The sequence below is a fragment of the Phyllobates terribilis genome, unplaced genomic scaffold, assembly GCF_046119375.1.
Source record: "Phyllobates terribilis strain yellow unplaced genomic scaffold, ASM4611937v1 Scaffold_7__3_contigs__length_470593459, whole genome shotgun sequence".
NCBI lineage: Eukaryota > Metazoa > Chordata > Amphibia > Anura > Dendrobatidae > Phyllobates > Phyllobates terribilis.
The window spans coordinates 66,482,698-66,507,114 of NW_027362767.1; the positions used below are offsets into that span (position 1 = coordinate 66,482,698).

The window sequence follows — 24,417 nt, forward strand, 5'->3', positions numbered from 1 at the left end:
ATCTATCCCAGGAAATACTTTGTGCCTAGTAGCAGTGTCTGCTAGTCAGCGGATTATCCCGGCTGTTAAGCAAGCTACACCACCTGTAGTTTGGACACTTAATTTTTTCAAAGGAAATACTTCGGGACCACGGGATACTCAGTGAAGAGCATCAGGAGGCACCCCAAGGCATAGGGGCTGGGACTGGCAGTAGGATGCCTTGCGGTGGACAGCCGAGCTCGATCCTTATAAAAGCTTTTTAACTGCAGCAGCTTTAGTGGACGCTACTGGAGCTGGAATTACGCGGCTGCTGGCATGAGACTTGCCCTCCAATAGATCCTTGTAAATGGATTTAAAGTGTATTCATTCAAATTAGAGAGACAATTTAAATTAAAAAGCTTAGAGCTGCCTCCACCACAGGGGGGCTCGCTCGACCCACCAGCGGACAGGCACCAGTATTGGGAGAAGAGGGCTGGCCGTCAGGGTTCACCGCGGCTCTGGCACAAACCCGGCGACGCGGAGGTGGCACGGGCAGGAGCGGACTGAACATGTCGGCTTCTCACTTTTTGGATTTTAGAAGGGCATGACATGCCTATATCTGTGTCTCCCCCTCCTTTTACTCCTCCACCTCTTTTCTTTTCGCATGACTATATGTACTTGTCACTTTTCCATGTGTTAGTTGTGTCTTCTGAGCAGTTTGTCAGCTTTTGGACACCTTTGAAGGTGTTTTCTATGTGTTTCTATGTGTTTTTGTTTGCCTGCCATTGGTTTTAACGGTGTTCGAAGGTGTTCGGCGAACACACGGGTGTTCGACGAACCGAACTCTAACACTACGGGGGTGGCTCAACACTAGAGATGAGCTGCACCTGCTGCTATAGAGAACACATTACAGGGTATATAGGAGCCGCTCGTATCCGTCCTTGTACATTAGAATCATGGCCTGGAAGTATTTGATCACCCAGTACTGGGCGAACTCTGCTCTGTGTGATCCCCGCACATTTTACACAAGATGCTGATCGTGTTATTTTGTGCAGTAGTTTTATTCTTTTACCTTTACAGTTGCTCTTAAACGATTTGGAGCTTTTTCTCAATATACATTAAAGTCGCTGTTTCTCTGTCCTCCTCCGTACATTTTATACTAAAAAAATAAAATAAAAAATACCCACATTTTCCCTATTCATTTTACCCTCTAATGTATTGAAAAATTGGGAGAATAAAATCCCAAGTGTATTGAAATAGTGGAAAAAAATAATTTCTGTTTTTTATTTATTTTTATTTTTTTTAGGGTATTTATTGTGCAGGGAAAAAATGACAACCTGGTTGGTACGGTTCTCCAGATCAGCACGATTACTGATACCAAGCTTGTATTCTTGATTTTATTTAATATTTAAAAAATCAGTCTCCTATGAAATCGACCTGGGTTTTACAGTAGTACCATGATGGTGGCAACCGGGGTCTTTATCAGACCCCTCCCTCCCCCCAGCAGCCATTACAAACCATCAGCACCCCACGATCACGTCGTGATCGCCACCCAATCGGATGCTTTAACTATCACTGTCAATGATTGTCGGTGTCCTTTAAAGGGTTAATCATCAGTTATGAAAGTGTATTATTACAACCCAAGTCAGGAAGATGTTAAAGGGGCATTTGTCTCTTGTATACCGATAGCAGATCACTAGGGTATACTGGCTTTATGATGGTTGGGGTCCTCTATAGACTGTGGTATCCTTATGCTTACAGAATTGGTGGGGGCTGACTGGTATCAGTATTGCAATGACTGACTGACTGGTATCAGTATTGCAATGACTGACTGACTGGTATCAGTATTACAACACAATTATGGTAATTTGGATGGTAGTTTGGATCATATCTTAGCTATATGAGATGAAAACACCAACGTTTATTCATTCTAGAGGATGAAATCTGCTATAGCAATAATGCAAGATGTGCAAATAGTGCTCAGCCGGCCGTAATGCACAACTAGAATAATATGTGATCCAATATGTGATGTGGGTGAGAATTTCATCTAAAGATACATTTACTATAGAAAGTAAAGGGCTCGGCGTTGTGTGACACGACAGCTGGGGACGACTACTCTCATCGTGCTCGCTCCGTCCTTTACGGTAATGGCCGTGTCACACTGTGTAGGCAGCGATACTTGTTTCATACAGTGGGATCATTGGCGCCAGGGTGTAAGTATAATTAGTCTCAGGAAGGAGAACTCTGCCATATAATCCAGCGCAGCCTGAATCAGTTACATCAATAACCTTGTAACGTCACGGGACACTGTAAAGAATGTACTCAGTACGGGCGGATCAGCGTCTCATCACCGCGCTGGACTCCTACAATGGGGGACGACTGCACGAATACAGAAAACGCAACAAAACTGTACATTCAAAGACGAGCCGCTTATCTCCAAAGATCATGTATGCCACTTTTTTATACAGGAAATTCCTTCTTCTGCTGTGTTAAACTGTTTTGACCCCCCCCCCCCCCAAAAAAAAGGCACAAAAAAAAATTTCCTCCTTTTAGTCTCCTTTTCTATTATTACTATTTCGCCTTAAATCACTGTTAAAAAATATAAATAATTTCAGGAATATATTGTGTGCGACTCCCCCGCCATATTAGTTTTCTGTGTCTTGCTGGCTGCGGTAAAAGCCTTTTCCCTTTTGCAGCAGATTTTTACACCCCACCCCCTTAAGGCCCCTGGACATTTTTAATACTTTTATTTTGTCCTCCCCTTTTTCGATTTTTTTTTAATTTTTCTGGCGCCATAAACTTATGGCTTGATTTTTCTGGGACGAGTTGTAGCTTTGAATGTACTGAAAAATGGGGTGACATGGGGGGGAAAAATGCAACCCAACATTGCTTTTTTAGGGTGTTGTGCTGTAAAACGAGTGTAGTTTTTGTTTTTTTTTCTTTTCAAGCTCCTGAAACTGCTCCATACACAGTCATCCGACCCAATGTCATGCAAGCGTTGGACGACATCACAGGAGAGTCTCCGGTAAAGGAGGGCGACTACTTGCTGATTATATTTTACATGGGACACTGTTTCATTTAAGAAGGGGCTGCCCAAATTGTGCGAAACCTTTTAAGGACTTTGGATTTCCCATCTTGGCACACCCTCCTCCCCCCCACGGTAAATTTATGCGTTTCCAGGAGGAATAACAGAGGAACAGCACAATGCAGAGTTTTGAAAAAAGGTGATCCAAAATTTTATTGAATGGATTCATCTGATTGGGGTAAATTATGACTTTTTAGAAAAGTGCTGATGTCCGCACCAAAGTTGCCTTTTTTGCACTTTTTCACATTAAATGAACACGACTTAGTCAAAGGGGAGTGACCAGTGCGTACAACTCACTTTACGAAGTCCTCATTCTCATAAATGGGGAAAGTTGCAAAGTGTATGTAAAAACAAGCAACTTCTCAAAAATTCTCTCTGTTCTCAAGATTTTTAGTTATATTGTGTACATCTCATTGTTTTGGTTACTGACCACCTTTTTCAGTTTATCAGAGGTGGCTGGTTTCCAAGACAAGGAGCGCAGTCTGAAGCTGGGTTAATCGCTGCTTTCCTGCGATACTACAAAAGCAACATTTCCTCTGCTGGTACCATCGGAGAGTGCACAGTTTGGGCCAGCAGTGTGACGATGCCGCTGATCCAAACTGACAATCATTTAGGAGCGCACTGGCAAGCAGGAAACCGGTAGGAGGTGGAGCGGTGCGCTCCTGTCATGAGAACAACTTTAATTTTTGTGAGAAAACTGGGTTAATTGAACTTTTTTGGGTGAACGGAAAACACAAAGATGCCCAAAATTAACCAATAGACGTAGATTTGGTGCCCCTGACTTCAGAACTACTGAATAATAACTTCAAATTTTATAAATTTCACCCAAAGAGAAAGTTGTAGAACTATCCATCTATGTAGCGCTTAAAAAAAAAAAAAGGAGCCACTGCTCCGGACATGTTTATCTTAGTGAAAACTTGTGTTCTCCATACAAATAACAATGCCGGAGCATCGTTTCTTGCAATGCTGCATTGTGATGTCCCTCTGTTACTCTTCTGGGAAACGTATAAACAGATTTACACTGGAGCACAAGGTTGAGTCTGACAGATCCGCGCCATCTGTATCGGATATTATTGCTTAAGGGTAATGGGAACACCCGATTTGTTTGCACATTTTCAGGAGGAATAACAGAGGGACGTCTGATTCCAGAATGGTAAGAAAAGCAGGGGGAATACCAGTATTTTCTAAGCAGACATGTCCAGGGAAGGGCCAGCTCTGGTGACTATAGTTGCAGATTCTTTCAGTTCTTTAGGTGTCAGAAATGGAAATTCCCCAATTCTGTACGATGGGGCCGCGCTTTGGATTATCAGAACTTTTTTTTTCCAGTAACGATTGACAGTTGTGAAAAGGAAATATAAAATCTGCGGCAAATACCTGTCCTGCGGTGTCGTAGAGTCCCAGGAGATATTGCTTCCCTCCAACAGTCACCGTCACTGAAAGACAATACAAGAACAAGTGCGGATATTAGCTGGGGGGCAGCGCTCAGCTGTCAGCACAGGGGGCTTCACATCTCCTGAGTCTCCCATTTCATTTTCTGCAGTCATAACAGAACGGTACTGACAGGTATCACTTTTCATCGGAGGAGGCGGCGGCAGCACTTTAAACAGATGGTCGTAGTCGACTTGTGGAGCGAGTGCGACGTTCTGCAGCGATGCTGCCCCCGCCACCACACGAGTCCGCACCTAAACAATAACTGAAGACCAAAAAATAAAGAGGGTCCTCCCTGCCATATGTGACGATGCAAAAATAATTCTTAGTCTTCTGTATTACATCTTAATAGAAAAAAAAACACAGCATTCTGGCTGCAACCAGTGACCACTAGGGGGAGCCGTTTATACCTCCCTTTATTATTGCATTCAATGGGCGTTGTATGCAGTTAGACCGTCTGAGATCTTACTGAATGTATGGTGACTGGGTGATATGTTATTTATGGGATAACCCCTTTTACGTTCATATATCACCTAACCACAGACTGTATGATTCACGAATGGGTCACTAAGTCCGCTGGGGTAATGAAGCAAAAAAAAAGCACACGTGATTGATGTTTATGCAACATCCCCTTTAAAGAAGAGATCTTCATATACCATTAATATGTTGTTTTTTTATGGACCATCCCATTTAAAGAAGACCTGTCACATAGTCACATACCATTAATATGTTGGATTCTTTTTCACCTGGTGTAAATGCCGCTGTTCTCCTGAATCCGGCATCATTTTTCTTTTGTTCCTGCTCCTCTCCGTTCCTGAGATATGGCCTCCTCTTCCCTTCATGTAATCTACTCCGCATAGCCAACTGGGCTTAGTCCTCAAAACCACACCCACAAAACCGTTGAGTACCACACCCATTTGGCTAAAAAAAAAGATTATTCATATACAGGAAAGAGGAGGCCATCTCAGGAACGGAGAGGAGCAAGAAGAAAAACATCACCGGATTAAGGAGAACAGCGGCGTTTAGAACAGATATATAAAAAATACATTTATAAGAAGTGACAGGTTCCCTTTAAATACTAATATTTTGGCTGCTTGCATTGACAACTAAGGAGGCTATGTATGGCATTCAGGTGTATGCAGCTTCTCAGCTCCCCCTAGTGGTGACTGCAGGTAACTAGAGTTATCATTTCGCACTGACCGTGGGATGAGAATTAAAGGATTGGGGGAACTGTAATAAAAACTGCACCAATTATATGAAAGGAATGGGTGCAATTAAATGTTGCTGGAAATAGTCTCCTCTTGGCCAAACTTTTCTGGGCATTACCATCCCTTCTAATGTGTGTACGTCTGAGTGCGCATTCACATGGCGAAAGGTAACATTCAGTTGTGCATTTTTATATATTTCCAGGCAGAATAACAGAGTAACATGATACAAAGATATAAGAAAAGAGGCTCCGGATTTGGTATTTCCTAATACATAAATGTCAGAAGAGGTGACTCTATGGATACACCTTTACATAGGTGCCAAGTCTTTTTTTTAAATTATCTGCTTAAATAGCCGTCTGAATTTAATAGAGCCGTGAACAATGAGAGGACGTCTCCGGAGAACGGATACTATAAAAGGAGCTCACAACACGAAGCCATCACACGTCGTGCCAGAGAGGACAGACCCCCGAGCCATAAGTAACGAGTGCATGGGAAGGAGAGAACAATGCAAAGCAGAAGTGCGGATCCTAGATGGCACCATGTCATAGGAAGGTACTTAAAGGGGTCACACCATCAACGACATTCATGACCTATACACGTGATAGAAGATGAATATACACTGCTCAAAAAAATAAAGGGAACACTTAAACAACAGAATATAACTCCAAGTAAATGAAGCTTCTGTGAAATCAAACTGTCCACTTAGGAAGCAACACTGATTGACAATCAATTTCACATACTGTTGTGCAAATGAAATAGACAATAGATGGAAATTATTGGCAATTATCAAGGCACACTCAAAGGAGCGGTTGTGCAGGTGGGGACCACAGACCACATCTCAGTACCAATGCTTTCTGGCTGATGTTTTGTTCACTTTTGAATGTTGGTTGTGCTTTCACACTATTGGTAGCATGAGACGGACTCTACAACCCACAGAAGCTGCTCAGGTAGTGCAGCTCATCCAGGATGGCACATCAATGCGAGCTGTGGCAAGAAGGTTTGCTGTGTCTGTCAGCGTAGTGTCCAGAGGCTGGAGGCGCTACCAGGAGACAGGCTAGTACACCAGGAGACGTGGAGGGGGCCGTAGGAGGGCAACAACCCAGCAGCAGGACCGCTACCTCCGCCGTTGTGCAAGGAGGAACAGGAGGAGCACTGCCAGAGCCCTGCAAAATGACCTCCAGCAGGCCACAAATGTGCATATGTCTGCACAAATGGTTAGAAACCGACTCCAGGAGGGTGGTATTAGGGCCCGACGTCCACAGATGGGGGTTGTGCTCACAGCCCAACACCGTGCAGGATGCTTGGCACTTGCCACATAACACCAGGATTGGCAAAGTCGCTACTGGCGCCCTGTGCTCTTCACCGATGAAAGCAGGTTCACACTGAGCACATGTGACAGACGTGACAGAGTCTGGAGACGCCGTGGAGAGCGATCTGCTGCCTGCAACATCCTTCAGCATGACCGGTTTGGCAGTGGGTCAGTAATGGTGTGGGGTGGCATTTCTTTGGGGGGCTGCACAGCCCTCCATGTGCTCGCCAGAGGTAGCCTGACTGCCATTAGGAGATGAGATCCTCAGACCCCTTATGAGACCATATGCTGGTGCGGTTGGCCCTGGGTTCCTCCTAATGCAGGACAATGCCAGACCTCATGTGGCTGAAGTGTGACAGCAGTTCCTGCAAGATGAAGGCATTGAAGCTATAGACTGGCCCGCCCGTTCCCCAGACCTGAGTCCGATTGAGCACATCTGGGACATCATGTCTCGCTCCATCCACCAACGTCACGTTGCACCACAGACTGTCCAGGAGTTGGCGGATGCTTTAGTCCAGGTCTGGGAGGAGATCCCACAGGAGCCCATCCGCAACCTCATCAGGAGCATGCCCAGGCATTGTAGGGAGTCATACAGGCACGTGGAGGCCACACACAATACTGAGCCTCATCAGGAGCATGCCCAGGCATTGTAGGGAGGTCATACAGGCACGTGGAGGCCACATACAATACTGAGCCTCATCAGGAGCATGCCCAGGCGTTGTAGGGAGGTCATACAGGCACGTGGAGGCCACACACAATACTCAGCCTCATCAGGAGCATGCCCAGGCGTTGTAGGGAGGTCATACAGGCACGTGGAGGCCACACACAATACTGAGCCTCATTTTGACTTGTTTTAAGGACATTACATCAAAGTTGGATCAGCCTGTAGTGTGTTTTTCCACTTTAATTTTGGGGGTGACTCCAAATCCAGGCCTCCACTGGTTAATAAATGTGACTTCCATTGATGATTTTTGTGTGATTTTGTTGTCAGCACATTCAACTTTGTACAGAACAAAGTATTCAATGAGAATATTTCATTCATTCAGATCTAGGATGTGTTATTTCAGTGTTCCCTTTATTTTTTTTGAGCAGTGTATATGATTGCTCAGGATTCGGCTACAGAGACCCCCCACTGATCCAGAGAACGGGGGCCTAAATTTCCCTGTGTGGATAAAGCCTTACTGAGCATGTGCAATCAATGCTCCATTAACTGTCTATTAGGCTGCGTTCACACCCTCCAGTCATGCTGTGCTTTTGACCAAAGCAGCCTAGTGCCGCTGCGGTGTTTCCACGGTTTCCCTGCACAATCGCAGTGAAAAGATCAGTGACACGGGCAGCCTATCGCTTCTAGACCGTTAATGGAGTAATGCACATGCTCAGTAACGCTTTATTCACACAGGGACCTTTAGAGTCCCACATTCTTTAAATCAGTGGGGGGTATGGTGTATCAGGGCCCCAAAGATCATGCATTTATCTTCTTTCTTATGGATAGATCATACATATTGATTATGGGACAGCCCTTTTAAAGGAAATATTCTCCTCCCAAATGACTTAAAGGGATATTTCCGAAATTCCGTGAGACAGGGCTCGGCAAAGCCACATTATCATAATTACAGGGGCTGTCAGCAGTCAGGTCCCCAGAGATCAAAAACTTATCCCCTATAGTTTGGATAACTTCTCATTTTTGGGAATGCTGCTTTAATGCAACTCTTACAACCCTGCATTATGTGCTGCTAAATGGTGCCCAAGTCTAGCACCATGCATGCATTCTTCAAGGAAAGAATACGTTTTAATATGGAATTTTGGGGTATGTGCACACAGACTTTTTTTCAGGCAGATACGCTGTTACCCACCTGAAACTGCAGTGTAAAAAACGACTGGCTTATCTTATCTTCAGCCTTTGGAGCTTCTTTTAACCACTTCAGGTTTCCAAAAACGCAAAACGGCTAAAAGAAGTTACCTGACCACTCTTCAAGCTGCCATTGTGTACATACAAAGGATAAAGAATAAAAGTTCTGTTGGCGAAACCACTGCAAAAACGGCCGTAGAAATGGCAGAACAGACGCTCCAGGAAAACCACTGTAAAAAACGGCTGTAGAGACAGCAGACAGGACGCTCCAGGAAAAAAACTGTCAGCATTTTTTTTCTTTTTTTTTTTTTTTTAAGTGTCTTCTGCTTGAAAAACTTGACGGGTAGACAGGTGATGTGTGCACATACGCTTAGGAAACAAGCCATTGTTTAGACTCTGTGGTTCCTAATAGTTTTCAACTTCAGTCAGGCTCAGACTGGCCCACAGGAGAAAAGGAGAATCCTCTGGTGGGCCCCACCATATACAGACAAAGGCAGCATCTTATTAATATAACAATCAACCCAGTTTATTGCTATAGAAATTTGTGAATGAGGATAAAGTCATATTTGCAAGTAGCTGAAAAGTGTGGCCATGGAGTTGATGTTTCTGGTGGGCCCTTGGCACCCCAGTCCAACACTGACTACAGTTCTAGGACTTTTGGAAGACATCCCCCCCATAACTACTGTCAGGGTATGGTGGGAGTTGTAGTTGTGCAACATCTGGAGATCCACAGGTTGGAGACCACTGCCCCCCGTATACGCCCTCCTCCTTCTATGTGGCTCGGTATACTTTCCCATCATTGTGAACATCTGATATAAATTTAGTAAATGAAGTAACAGTAAATCCCGCGTGTGACAGATGGGAATGTGTCCGGTTTTGGTTTAAATATTGGAATCCAAGTGTCTTCTCGTCCCTAACACAAGATATTTGTGCTTTTCGTCAGGCTTATGCTTGCCGCACACATAGCAAGAAACTGCTGGAGACTTGGCCGCGGTGTGTAAATTGCAGGGGGGTCTTGTATGGGACCCAAAAGCTGTGGGGGAGTAAACAAAAAAAAAAATGAAAACTCAATAATATAAAAGACTTATACCCTGCTGGTTGCTGTAAAATTGCCTGAATCAACGAGTTTCCTACTATATTGCAATCAAGGCTGTCAATCAACTATTTTTTTCTCTTCTACTTAGCAGCAGCTGCTATCTACCATGATAAAAAAAACTTTAAGTTGTTTTTTTTTTTCATTTAAAGATTTCTGAAGTTCAGTGCAGAGCTCCAAATCCTGTAAGATAACCTTCTGGCCACCACTAGAGGGAGCACACTGCCTATTGTGCATACACTCAGTTATAATAGTATGCTCCTGAGCTCCCTCTAGTGGTGGCTGCAGACAATCAGCATGTCATATTTTTTTGTTTTACCATATTATCTATTTCGAGGAATTTTGAGTCAGAAAAGCAAAGCTCCAACCGACACAGATATATTATGAAATGACATTAGAATTTGAGGAATTTTAAGGATTGTATCCACCTTATATACTTTCTATAAACTGTGAAATAGCGTCTATATCAAAGATGAACATCCTTGTGATCACCTTCTCCTATTTTTGCTCTGATCTGGAGTTTTGGCCTGTATTCCACTCCAGAGCTGCATTTACAATTCAGCAGGTTTCCTAGCCCCCAGGATTCTTTAGTGCAGTGCAGGCAGTCTCTATAGCAGGCTCTGTAAGGTCATGGAGGAAATACTAACTCTCTCCTGTCAGAGTAGGAGACCGGCTAAGCTAAGAGGGGTGAGCCAGACATCAAGGTGGTCCACAGCTTCTAATAACCAGCAGAATTATATGTAGCTCTGGATTATAGAATACAGGCTGCAAAAGAGATGCCAGGGATGTCTTTGTTGAAGTGGGCTGCCGTATAATCCTGCTAATCAGAAGGGGCACTGGGGATATCGTGGGGTTGCAGGGCTCTGGTCTAGCGGCCATGGACTATCACCATGGCTGTAGCACCAGGGTCCTGTGGATCTTTTTTCTGGACTCTAGTGGCCGCCTAAATGGCGGCATGTGAAACGTTTGCAATATATGATGATCTCGCCTCCAAAATTCAGTAATAAAGCTTACAATTCGGGATATGCTGCATGCAAAAATGTTCATATAGTAAAGGACAAAACTCCATCATCTTTCCGTTCCTTGTGGTAGAACTCCAACCCATTGGGCACTAATGCACATTTATAACATGGCCCCATACCTCAGGGTGCATATCTGCCACCTCCACACCCCCTATAGCTGCATCCCTGCCCATGGGCATATCCCGTACAGAAGGGTCTACATTGGATCATTCACCGCAAGCTGCACAAGTGAAGACCTCCTTTAAACATCAACTCCTTAAACCGGTAAATGACGTCAAACATTTCCTAGAAGCCGGGGTGTTTTTGTCAGTACCGGGGGTCAAAAGAATCAGATTTCACATTTTATGAATCTGGAATACAGGAATTGAGGAGCGCTCCGATGTAACGTATGCCAAACCACTCCTGCTGCAGCTACATGTCTCCTGGCCGAGATCCCAGGCTCAATGCATGGCAAAAACACATGGACCCGGAGACAAAGGTTCGTGTGTCAACCTTGCATCCAACACACTTCACTTGGAAATGAAAATAACAGCTCCGTTTTGGGCCCAGAGCGTAAGATCCATCACATATATGGGTGAGGAAGGAATAAAATGTGCACACCTGCATGCCACATATCCTGGTACTGTGTTGCGATAAGTCGGTAAAGCAGAAAAAAGGCAGATTCCCCAAGACTAAGGACTGTTCGGTAGTAATGGGCTGTTAAATAAAACCCCAAAATGAGTTCTTTGTTACTAAACAGTCAAACCACTAAAAAAGTTGAGCAATAAAGAAAGGCCGGGCCCACTTATTTTGGTTGTGTCCTGCCAATTGTTTGACGCCTGAGCAAGGTACAACCCGTAACAAAGTTGATCTTTGGTCTGGAGCAGGGAGAGGTGAAGCGTCGTCACTAGTGAGGCCACCAGACACAACTGATAAAACTGTAGAGGGGCCACAATCTCAGATCTAGTTCATCCCAAAGGTGTTGGGTGAGGATGAGGCCGGTCAAGTTATTCCATGCCAAACTTCCCCCAACCATGTCTTTAAGGTTTCCTTTATCAGAGAACCAGTGTTTCCAAAACGCGTTGCGGTCAAGGGAGGCCCCCGTACTGGAAGCAATTGATGTCACTTGAACTTTCGGAAGTATTGGCAGAAGTGAGAGGAGAACGCTACCAGCCGGAGCAGTCCCTCAATAGGAGCTGTAACCGTATCTCATGGAATATACTCTGGATTATTGGACATTAAAATGGACTTTTATCCGGACACAAGGTATAACGAGGAAGGAGGTCTATTGATACAACCTAACAGGTACCGCTGCTTTTCTCATCTTATATATACTTCCTGTATTATACTCTGTAATAACTTTTTAGAGTGCATAAGACATTTGCTTTACTGAAAGAAGACCTGCCACCAGGTAAGAAGCGGCCAGTTTTTGCGCTTATTTTATTCCCGCTGCTCCCTGAGTATTCCTCTTTTTTGGTTTGTTTTTTAAGCCACCATATTGTCCCAGAGGCCTTTATATTTAGTGGTAATTTTTATGATCGTTACAAGGGGGCGTGGCTCACAGGATAATTATGCAGAACAGCCTGAAGACACGCCCCAGAGGATCCTGTGAATCACGCCCCCCTTGAAAAGCCCATAAAAATGACCACTAAATACAAAGGCCCCTATCCCTGTATGGCGAATTAAAAAATATATTAAAAATGGAATCCTTAGGGGAGCAGCGGAAATAAAATAAGAGAAAAAACTGGCCACGTCTAAACTGGTGACAGGTTCTCTGTAAAGCGTTCATCCAGTTTCAAAAGAAAAACCGTGCAGGGCTTGGCAGTACAATTGGTGGTCTAAATTACTCTGCTCGAGGTTTTGGTATTAGCCCACAGCACGGACTGCCCGACGTCTGCACTGAACTTTGCTTCGTGGTGCTCGGCCACCCTGTTCCGTACGGATCTTATGGTGCTCGCTCCTGCACCCAAGCTGGTGTCTAAGAGCGGCGAGCAGGACGATGCCTAGATTAGGGACTTCGGGCCGGTCCGTGCTGTGGGCTAACAGCTAAAGCCTCTAATAGAGTCATCTAGAAAAAGGACTCTACCTCCAAGTCACTAGAATCATTTTTCTTTTGAAAGTGGAGATAAAGTTAGAAAATCAGCTGGAAAATTATTGTTCTTCTATAGTAAAAAATAAAAATGGGGCCACCCCTCACTTCGGTGTCCAAAGGAGCAACTCCCTAGTTATCCAGCCAGTTAGAGGGCACATGTGCACCAGTGTGGATGGTACGACACACATAGTAAAGGGAGAGGAGCAGCTAGACAGTCCATGCCTAATAATGCACCTTCTGCACTGGTTCACAGGCGTTCCATCATGATGGGTCATTAAATCTTCAAGAAAACAGCAATGCATTGCAAATCGGCATCAGCTCCGACATTGGAAGCCAAGTGTAGGTTGTAGATATTGTAACCATCTGATGCCGAAAAATCTGGAGTTAAACTAAATCATTCCTATGTTCCTTGCATGGTCATTTGTAGGTCTACAGATTTTCAGAGGGCCATTAAACTGACCATAAAGTGACATGTTGTCATTTGAGCCTGCTTGCTATAGGGCACCTGTAAAAATCAGCGGGTGACCAAAGAGTTTCTACAAGTCCAACAGCTGTCGTCTATGTTTTGTCTGATGTAGAGATCATACAGTGGCCATCAGAACGCGGCCTCAGATGTCACAGGCAAGAGTGACTGATGGATACCAAGAATGGAGCCCGTCATCCATGGGAGATCTCTCACCGACTCCTGCTATTTTGCTGATGGGCACCAAATTATGGAATGCCACCAACGTCAGATGGGCTTTTAATATATTCGTAGAGGGGGACGTGACTGTTTTAATGGTCACTGTGCAGATAGCCGTCACTACACGGATAAAGGATCAAGTCCAGGAAATATGGCAGCCGTCAGGGGAAACTATGGGCTACAATGAGCCTGCACCTTAAGTTCTATTCTTTGCGGTTAAAGGATCTGACCGTGTTGTTTCCTCTGCTTTGTTCTGTGTTTTGTCTGAGCAGGTACCTGCATAAATAAAAGGGCTTTTATCTGGACACAGCGTGTGAGCAGCCATGTTTACTGACTGGGACATTTATCTCCAGTTTCTCTCCTTGTACTCCTATTGTCATGCCCGACTTTCTGCAGAAAGACATAGTATCCTTAGGATGACGCCAGGCTAAGGAAGTTTCAGGGGGCTGCACATTTAATGCTAATTATTCTTGTAAAAAAAATATGCAAAACTTGAAATACTAAGTAATTAAACTAAAAAAATGGAAACTTTGTATAAATGTCTTTGATAACGCTCATCTAATTCATCTGAACCACAGGCGGCATGAATGGCTGCGTTATTGCCGCTGGTTATGTTTTACTCTATTTTGTATCTTGATAAGAGAGAGTGTCATGTGAGTGAACAGGTCTGACTACGCAGAGTTTGTTTGTAGTCTGTTACCATGGAAACACAGGATTTGTATACAGAAAAGAATAGGATACATTTAAAGGGAACCTGTCAACTATTTCATGGTGCCCGAATCATGGGCAGCATGAATCGGAGTTTGGCTTCATTACTGCCGCCATGTATGTTTTTATTCCAAAGCTCTGTGTCGTTTCAAAGAAAACATGCGTAGAAAAGCCAACATGGGATTATGTATCTCAGATGAATGATCTGGGGCAGGCCCAGAGGCGTAACTAGGGTTTTGGTTCGGGGGGGCAAAACTTCTGAGTGGGCCCGTAACCAGGTAACACTGATTACAGCTATGGTGGTGCACCCAGATAGTGGATGTAGGAGAACCTCAGCAGATGACCGCGCTGTTACTAAAAATAATCTCCATACAAAGATTAGCACTGACATTATCGCCATATGGTGAGATATATTGATAGATACCAGTCCTGCAGAACATATAAGAGATCACAGCACAGTTATATATAGTGACTTACAGCTGACTTCTTTCTGATCAAATTGTTCACTTTTCCCGCCTTTTCCATCTGGCCCAGACCGACACGACAACTCCTCCATCCAGAACTCAGTATCCGGTCTGCAGAGATCACAACAAAGACACATTTGACTCCTTACATTTCAGGCCCCGTCCACATCTATTCCCAACCTGCACAAACCTCTCATCCTGCTGATTCCCCAATACTGAGCCTCTGTTGCTGTATGTGTCCCTATTACTGCACCTGCTGTGGTACTGTGCGCCCTCTAGATGGTAAAACTAACTTCTAAAATATAGTAATACCGTGTGCAAGTGCCCTAGAGAACAGTGACCACATTTTGCCCCTAGAAAGTAATAATGCCCTCTGTGTGCCCTTTTGAGAGTCACAATAACCTGAGTTCTCCTATAACAATAAGTGCCTACTTAACATTTAATAATGTCCTGAGTCTCCCCCATGTACAGCTCCCTTCTACACAGTATGATGCCCTCTCACTGTATAGTACCCCCCACACAGTATACTGACCCCTTAGTAGCCTTCAAACTGATGGCCCCCACACTGTGCAAAGACCCCACATTATCTCCCACACTGTATGACCCTAACTGTAATCTCCACACTATATAAATAGCCTACATATAGTATAATGCACCCCCCATAGTCCTTCATAGAGTATAATGCACCCCTGCATAGAGTCTGTAGTATAATGCCCCCCATAGGCAAAGTCTGTAGCCTAATGCTCCCCCCCATAGGCAGAGTCTGTAGTATAATGCCCCCCCCCCATAGGCAGAGTCTGTAGCCTAATGCTCCCCCCCCCATAGGCAGAGTCTGTAGTATAATGCCCCCCCCCCATAGGCAGAGTCTGTAGTTTAATGCTCTCCCCCATAGGCATAGTCTCTAGTATAATGCTCTCCCCCATAGGCATAGTCTGTAGCATAATGCCCCCCCCATAGGCAGAGTCTGTAGTATAATGCTCCCCCCCCATAGGCAGAGTCTGTAGTTTAATGCTCTCCCCCATAGGCATAGTCTCTAGTATAATGCTCTCCCCCATAGGCATAGTCTGTAGCATAATGCCCCCCCATAGGCATAATCTGTAGTATAATGCCCCCCCCCCCCTAGGCAGAGTCTGTAGTATAATGCCCCCCCCCCCCCTAGGCAGAGTCTGTAGTATAATGCCCCCCCCCCCCTAGGCAGAGTCTGTAGTATAATGCCCCCCCCCCCCCTAGGCAGAGTCTGTAGTATAATGCCCCCCCCTAGGCAGAGTCTGTAGTATAATGCCCCCCCCCCCCTAGGCAGAGTCTGTAGTATAATGCCCCCCCCCAAGCAGAGTCTGTAGTATAATGCCCCCCCCTCTAGGCAGAGTCTGTAGTATAATGCCCCCCCCATAGGCAGAGTCTGTAGTATAATGCCCCCCCCCCTCTAGGCAGAGTCTGTAGTATAATGCCCCCCCCCCTCTAGGCAGAGTCTGTAGTATAATGCCCCCCCCCTCTAGGCAGAGTCTGTAGTATAATGCCCCCCCCCCTAGGCAGAGTCTGTAGTATAATGCCCCCCCCCTAAGCAGAGTCTGTAGTATAATGCCCCCCCCTCTAGGCAGAGTCTGTAGTATAATGCCCCCCCCCCTCTAGGCAGAGTCTGTAGTATAATGCCCCCCCCCTCTAGGCAGAGTCTGTAGTATAATGCCCCCCCCCTCTAGGCAGAGTCTGTAGTATAATGCCCCCCCCTCTAGGCAGAGTCTGTAGTATAATGCCCCCCCCCTCTAGGCAGAGTCTGTAGTATAATGCCCCCCCCCTCTAGGCAGAGTCTGTAGTATAATGCCCCCCCCCTCTAGGCAGAGTCTGTAGTATAATGCCCCCCCCCTCTAGGCAGAGTCTGTAGTATAATGCCCCCCCCTCTAGGCAGAGTCTGTAGTATAATGCCCCCCCCTCTAGGCAGAGTCTGTAGTATAATGCTCCCCCCCCATAGGCAGAGTCTGTAGTTTAATGCTCTACCCCATAGGCATAGTCTCTAGTATAATGCTCTCCCCCATAGGCATAGTCTGTAGCATAATGCCCCCCCCCATAGGCATAATCTGTAGTATAATGCCCCCCCCCTAGGCAGAGTCTGTAGTATAATGCCCCCCCCCTAGGCAGAGTCTGTAGTATAATGCCCCCCCCCTAGGCAGAGTCTGTAGTATAATGCCCCCCCCCCCTAGGCAGAGTCTGTAGTATAATGCCCCCCCCTAAGCAGAGTCTGTAGTATAATGCCCCCCCCCCTAGGCAGAGTCTGTAGTATAATGCCCCCCCCCCCTCTAGGCAGAGTCTGTAGTATAATGCCCCCCCCTCTAGGCAGAGTCTGTAGTATAATGCCCCCCCCCCAGGCAGAGTCTGTAGTATAATGCCCCCCCCCTAAGCAGAGTCTGTAGTATAATGCCCCCCCCTCTAGGCAGAGTCTGTAGTATAATGCCCCCCCCATAGGCAGAGTCTGTAGTATAATGCCCCCCCTCTAGGCAGAGTCTGTAGTATAATGCCCCCCCCCCTCTAGGCAGAGTCTGTAGTATAATGCCCCCCCCCATAGGCAGAGTCTGTAGTATAATGCCCCCCCCCCCTCTAGGCAGAGTCTGTAGTATAATGCCCCCCCCTTCTAGGCAGAGTCTGTAGTATAATGCCCCCCCCTCTAGGCAGAGTCTGTAGTATAATGCCCCCCCCTCTAGGCAGAGTCTGTAGTATAATGCCCCCCCCCTCTAGGCAGAGTCTGTAGTATAATGCCCCCCCCCTCTAGGCAGAGTCTGTAGTATAATGCCCCCCCCTCTAGGCAGAGTCTGTAGTATAATGCTTCCCTCCCGGCAAAAAATGAGTAAACACAATACTCACCTCTCCTCCTCGTTCCCCCGCTGCTCCGAGCACCCGGCTGGCACATCTTCAGAACAGTGGACCGGGCGTCAAGTGATGACGTCAGTCGCAGAGGGGACTGATGGGAGAGGGAGTGACGTGCTCCCTCTCTCATCACTTAACTTGTGGTGACGGGCGGGGGAATGCGATGCTGGCACCGGGGGGACCCCCTTCTGCTCATTGACCTCATAGCGGCTGCCGGGCAGTGCAGGGTCATAGTCTCCCTGCTCTGCCCCAGAGTGTAACTGTATAGGCATGCTGCGCACGTTGATGCAGTTATACTTGCGTAGCTCCGGGTGGGCCCCCTCCGAGCGCGGGACCCGGGGCTACGCTACTGGGCAGGCCTCTAGTGGATTCTCCACCTTCCCTGGATTCCTACACATAAGGAGAGACCTGGTCAGTGTTGGGGAGCAGGGTGGGGAAAAGCTGCCATGAACTGGCTTCTTGGACTAGTCACCTGAGACACCTAGTTCCCGGCAGCTTCTTCCCGCCCTGCCTCTCAAGACTGAACAGGTTTCTCTGTGCAGCCACACTCTGATTGCTGCTGCCAGTGATTTGGGCAGCATGAATCAGATGACAGGTTCCCTTTAAATATCTACTTTTCTGTATACAGATCCTGTGTGTTTCCATGGTAACAGACTACAAACAAACCCTGTGTAGTCGGATCTGTGCAGTCATGTGTCACACACTCTCATCTAGAAACACAAGGAGGTAAAAGGAGATGCTATAAATTTTGCATCGGAGCCTCAGGATGCTGTGTTTGCTAAGTTTGCACAGTTGAAGTGTGAACCTGACTATACAAGGCAAGCAGCCAGTAATGGCAGGAAAACGTAGTCTGTGCCATCCTCAGAAAACCAGAGCTCATTACCCACGCTCACCCCCAGTCTGCAGGAATACACACATATTCCAGCTTTTCTATGTGCAGCCGCAAGGTACCTCTACTGCCTGTCGGGTAAGCAGATGTTACTCTGGCAGCCAAAGTGAGCAAATCAGGACAGCATGCCTTGATGTGAATCACATATTCCTATTTTTAAACCTCAAGACTTTACATGTGGAACAGCCAGAAAAAAAATAGATATACATATATAATCCATAAGAAGAAATCTATTTAAAGGAGCAGGTACAAGTGCAAGACCAAAGTGTGCTGGCACAATAGAGGGAATCTCCAAAACAACGTTATATTTTGTTCCTTTTCCTGTAGAAAGTACCAAAAACAAAAAATTAATAAATTCTGATGCATTGGTGACGCAGGAGATTATTTGATGTCATTGTGCGGAGTTTCCGTTTCGTCACCATACGAGCTGGACTAATCCCCTCCCTCAGCTAAAAGTCCCTGTATCGGAGTGGGAGATCCATTGTGATTGTACGATCCCACACAGACCCCGTATCATGCGGAAAATCCCGGCCGACACAACAGTCTTTGTATTTCTCAAGGAGATAACACAAAGGAGGCCACAGAAGGGACCCAGAATATTACATAATGAGTAGATGGAGGCAGCGCACGTCCTGTAAGTCCCAGCTGTACGTTAACCGATTGTTCGTCGTGAGGTCGGCAAACAAAACAGAGATTAAAACTGGAGAGGAGGTGGTAAATCAGCACCTTATAGGGGTTATTCGCCTACATTAATAAATAAAAAAAAATTCCCGTAGAGCCAATGCATAGTTGTTGGGCTGTAAGGGCTCATTCAGACATCAGTATTTTCCATGTATGAGAAAAACGGTCTGATTATTCTGATCAGAGTGTCATCAGTTTGAGAAAAGAAAGTCTCTCCACCTTCTCCATTCTGACAGTCCGTGAAAATTGGACTGCAGTCAGATGTCAGCCAAGTGCGGTCCAACACTTTCACGAATCCAAAGACTTGCATTGCCGATTCTGATCCGACCCCTCCGAAGAAAAAAATTGGACATGTGAACAGGCCCATAGAATATCATTCGTACAAGTATTCTTCGTGAAAACCACGGACAGGACTTGTACGAGAAAAACTGACATCTGAATGAGCCCTAAGTGTCAGACTCCCAGTCCCCTACAAGTTTATCAGTAAAACGGATTCGATTCCACCTCTGGAAACCAGGTTGGTTTCGATCGGCCAACTAATAATATAGTTTACAGTTTGACTATCTGGGGGATGTAGAGAGCCGGAGAGCATTTTATGGCTATTTTGTTGGACTCTTAGATGTGTTGGGAGCATTGGGTGTTCCTCAGACATTGAGACGTTTCACTTTTACACATAGATGGCATCGATAATGTTCTTCTTGTTATGGTTGTCTCTCGTTCATCATGTTTCCACCCCAGGAACATACCTTGAAGTGTATGTGCCCCAATGCAACATCTCCATCAGGGCCCCAACTATCATGGGTCTTTAACAAGATTGGCATTTTGGGCTCCTCTAGACACCCAAGCTCGTTGGGACTACAGCCCCTGCACCTACTATAGTTACACCGCTATTGCACCAGGAAAACCTGGGCAGAGGTCAGACCCACTGGGCTTTTTAACACCATAATAAATAGGCTTTACGTTGGTCAAGACAATGCATACTTGTTCACAGATAGAAAAATGGACAAACTGATACCACAATGATCATTTTCAAAGAAAAGGAGTGGTGAGGTCAAGGGTGTAGTGTGTGTGGATGCAGCACATAAGGAGATTAAAAATTAGGCCCACTAATAAGTTCATTGAGGAGGAAGGTCCTGGCAGAGTTGTACGTAGATGTTTTGGGTAACCCATGCGCCCATAGGGCAGAGTCTGCAACAAGCAAACTTGGGCAGATGCTCAAACCCATTGGGCTTTGTAGGTCAATAGTATGTGGCGCCCTGCTGCGCATTGGTGCCACAGAACCCGGAAGGGTGCATGGATGGACTTCTCCACAAGAGGCCCTCACACATTCACACACCTCCACCCTACCACCTCAGACCAGCAGAGGGAGCCCGTTAGGGATATATAAAGGGAGGGTGGAGCTAGGCAGTGCAGTCGAGTTCCTGCTTAGAGATGGAGAGGAACAGAGCTCAGAGTGAGCTGAGAGCGTGCTGACGCTCTGAGATTGGTGAAGACGCAGCACGCCAGCTGCCAATTAGTGAGGGCCCCGAGTGTGGCCGAAGGCGAGAGGAAAAGGAGAGTGGAGCTAAGGGGGCAGAGGAGCATAGTAAGCTCACCCCGATTTATATACCGGACACCGGGTCCGCGCCTACAGGGACTCCTTATACCCAGTAGGAACCACCTAAACCCCTGGAGAACTACAGGTCCCAGGTTCACCAAACACTGACTAAAGTACCAGGGCTAGGAGTCACGGAGGTCCCAGCGTCCAGGGAGAGTGATCTCCAAAGAGAAGGCCCTACCACCAGGTCAGCAGGTGGAGAGAGTAACCAAGCTAGGCCCAGCTCCAGGCAGGCCAGAAGCTTAGAGAAATAAGCAACGGATCAGGAGACCCTATACCAGGTCACTGGGGAGAGTCCAGAAGTGCGCCCTTCACCTGGAGTACCCTGGACCGTGCCTGCACCATCACCAGTAAAGGTACTGAAGCTTACCCCCGTGTGAGTGTTCGTCCTTCCTCCAGGACTGTCCTGCTGTCTCTCCCCTGCACCGCCATCCAATACTTCCCCCACGCTGCCCTGAGGCCCGCTCCACCTGTGGGGAGCCAGTCCATCACAAGCTGCCCTACCATCTGCCTCAGAGGACTGTTGCAGCACTGGTGATCCTCATCAGACACCACAGGTGGCGTCACGACAAATCCCCCCTATAAATATCCCCCTTTTGGCACTGACCGCCCTGGGTCACGGACCGGGCCAGCCACCGTGATCTCCCCCAAAAGCAGCCATAAGGCCCGGCTGCCGAGTACCCCATGGCCCTGGGGGCGAGTCAAGTACATAGGCTTTAAATTGGTCAAGACAGAGGGTCCCTTATTCGTCTTTGAATCCTGCATACTCCTAGATCCAGCTCTGCATGCACAGCTAGTTTACATGTAGAAAAAGGGACACATGGATCCCACAATGCCTACTTTCTGGCACCAAGGAATGCTGGGAAATGTAGTTCTGTATTGAAGTTAGGGGCATATAGGAGAAGCAGATGTGGCATTTGTATTCAAATACTCAGCTATAAGATGTAGACACCAGTATTATACTGGAAGATGGAGGCCCGAACTTGTAAATAATGCCCATTGGTAAGTTCATTGAGGAAGAAGGCCCTAGCAGGGCTCTACCTAGATACTTCCAATTACAATAACTATAAATATCCCACTTTGACCCAGGTTTTTACGCTGAGCAAATATCACTTTTATCAGATAAAGGATGTTAAAAAAGAACTCCAAACTCTAAATGACCTCTGCAACTATAATTAGAGCATGTAAGCTGATGATACAAATAAGTTAGTCCAATGTTTGACTCTTTTTTAGGGGCCCAGATTAGTTTATAGAAAAAGATATAAAACTAAACATACAAAATAATCATCCAAAAACTCAAATCCATCAGAAATAAAGAAAGACATTTTTCAAGATTATTTTACACATCATCAATCTATGCATTGGACATCCCCACACCCCTTTCATCTATTTTTTTTAAAGATTTGAGGTTGGTTCCAGGAAGCCCTCCATAGCCTTCTGATGAGGATTGCTCCTGTCTGTAGAGGTTTGGATACGTGGTGTGAAACAAGGGATGAACTTATAACTTGTGCAGGGTGTGGATGTGGCGCACAATGAAGACACCCGGCACATGTAAACACTGACACTGCCTCCTGCCTATCATCAGGAAACACATGTTGCTGGAGATTACTGGTCAAGTCAGGATTCATTTTGTCCTTAGATGGGCAGAGATAAAAGCATCGGAGGGGAAATAATAGGGATAATAACAAGTACAAGGAATAATTCCATGTGTGCTCCAACCCCAAGCACCGCTGATCGCCTGACCCTAGTTGGTTAACTTCAATTTCTAAATAGAATTAATCTATGCAAAAAGTGGAGTAAATACATTGCATAATTTATCTTCTTCTAATCCAGAATAACAGGCTGTATTATTGTCCAGAGCTGAATTCACAATTCTGCAGTCTTCAGACCTGAAATCTCCCTTGCTGGCTCAATGTCTGCACAGAGCTGACCTTGGCAATCCACATTCTGGTGAGTGCCATACTTATACCATGGACTGTACAGTAATCTGGTGTAGGGAGAAATTATCTGGTTTATTAACCACAAACATGCTGATGGTTTCCAAATAACAACTGATAGAATTGTAAATGCTGCTCTGGCCTGATCCGTATTTAGAGAGCAGTTCAGCAAATGAAGTTGTCAGCATCTAATCAACATGTTTCACATATTAATACACATGCGTACATATATATGTCAGACCACTTCCCTCTTCTTATTTCAGTAGCTAATACAGACCCCTTCTCTCAGTTTCAATAGCTAAAATAGATGCTTCTCTCGTTATTTCAATAGCTAAGACAGCCCCCTTCTCTCTTTATTTCAATAGCTAAGACAGCCCCCTTCTCTCTTTATTTCAATAGCTAAGACAGACCCCTTTTCTCTTTAGTTCAATAGCTAATCCAGACCCATATTTTCTTTATTTCGATAGCTAAGGCAGACCCCTTCTCTGTTTGTTTGTGCCAGACCCTTTCTCTCGGCATACTTCAATAGCTGTGCCAGATCCCTAACTCTTTTTTTCAATAGATTCTCTCTGTTTATTTCAAAAGCTAATATGGGCCCCTTCTCACTTCATTTCAATAGCGAAGACTAACCCCTTCTCTCTTTATTTCATTAGCTAATACAGACCCCTTCTCTCTTTATTTCATTAGCTAATACAGACCCCTTCTCTCTTTATTTCATTAGCTAATACAGACCCCTTCTCTCTTTATTTCATTAGCTAATACAGACCCCTTCTCTCTTTTTCATTAGCTAATACAGACCCCTTCTCTCTTTATTTCAATAGCTAAGACAGACCCCTTCTCTTTGCTTATTTCAGTATCTTATCCAAGACTGACCCCCTTCTCTGTTTATTTGAGCCATACCCTTTCTCTAGGCTAACTTCAATAGCTGTGCCAGATTCCTACTCTTTATTTCAATAACTAAGCCAGACCCCTTCTCTCTGTTTATTTCAATAGCTAAGACTTTCTCACTGAATACAGAGAAGGGGGATGGCTTAGCTATTAAAATACTAAGTCAGCCAGCCTCATACCACTCTTCCCTCACAGAGGGAATCAAGAAGCTGTCGAGACCTACACAGAGCGGCTGCGGAAAGATAGGGGCACCAGGGCTAAAACAGGTATATTAGTAAGTTATAAAACTTAGTATTTACAGCTGATTTCAGAACAAAGTTTTACCCTGGAGAAAAAAAAAAAATCTTTAAAGGGTTATTTAGGTTATGTTATGGCAATCAGTGCTCTGATTTTACTGCACCTAGCAGGTTGGAAATGTCACCATGGCCTTAAGAGGTTACTTTTACTTTGCTTTTCAACACTACTTGAAAGATGAAGCTTTGCTTTAATATTCAGGAGCGCTCTGCTCTCCTGCCTCCTGGCTCCCTGCTTGCCGGGGGAGCGGAGTGCTCCTGATGATTGACAGTTTGGAATGGCGGCATAAGAGCTCCGCTGACCCGATCTGTGCACTTTCCAGTGCTTCAAGCATAGGCAGCTTAGCCTGTGCAGCATTGGAGAAGTGCAGGGACATTGGCTGGATCGCTGGGTCTGGC

General features: G+C 45.7%; 1 protein-coding gene across 1 annotated transcript in view; it reads right to left on the bottom strand.

Annotated features, from left to right (window-relative positions):
- RHOJ (ras homolog family member J) overlaps nucleotides 1-24,417 on the bottom strand; it is a 74,495-nt gene that overhangs the window by 13,065 nt on the left and 37,013 nt on the right. The window contains exon 2 of the mRNA XM_073638699.1: nucleotides 4,418-4,476. Within this exon, the coding sequence (XP_073494800.1) occupies nucleotides 4,418-4,476 (59 nt within the window). The remainder of the gene's footprint in view (nucleotides 1-4,417; nucleotides 4,477-24,417) is intronic.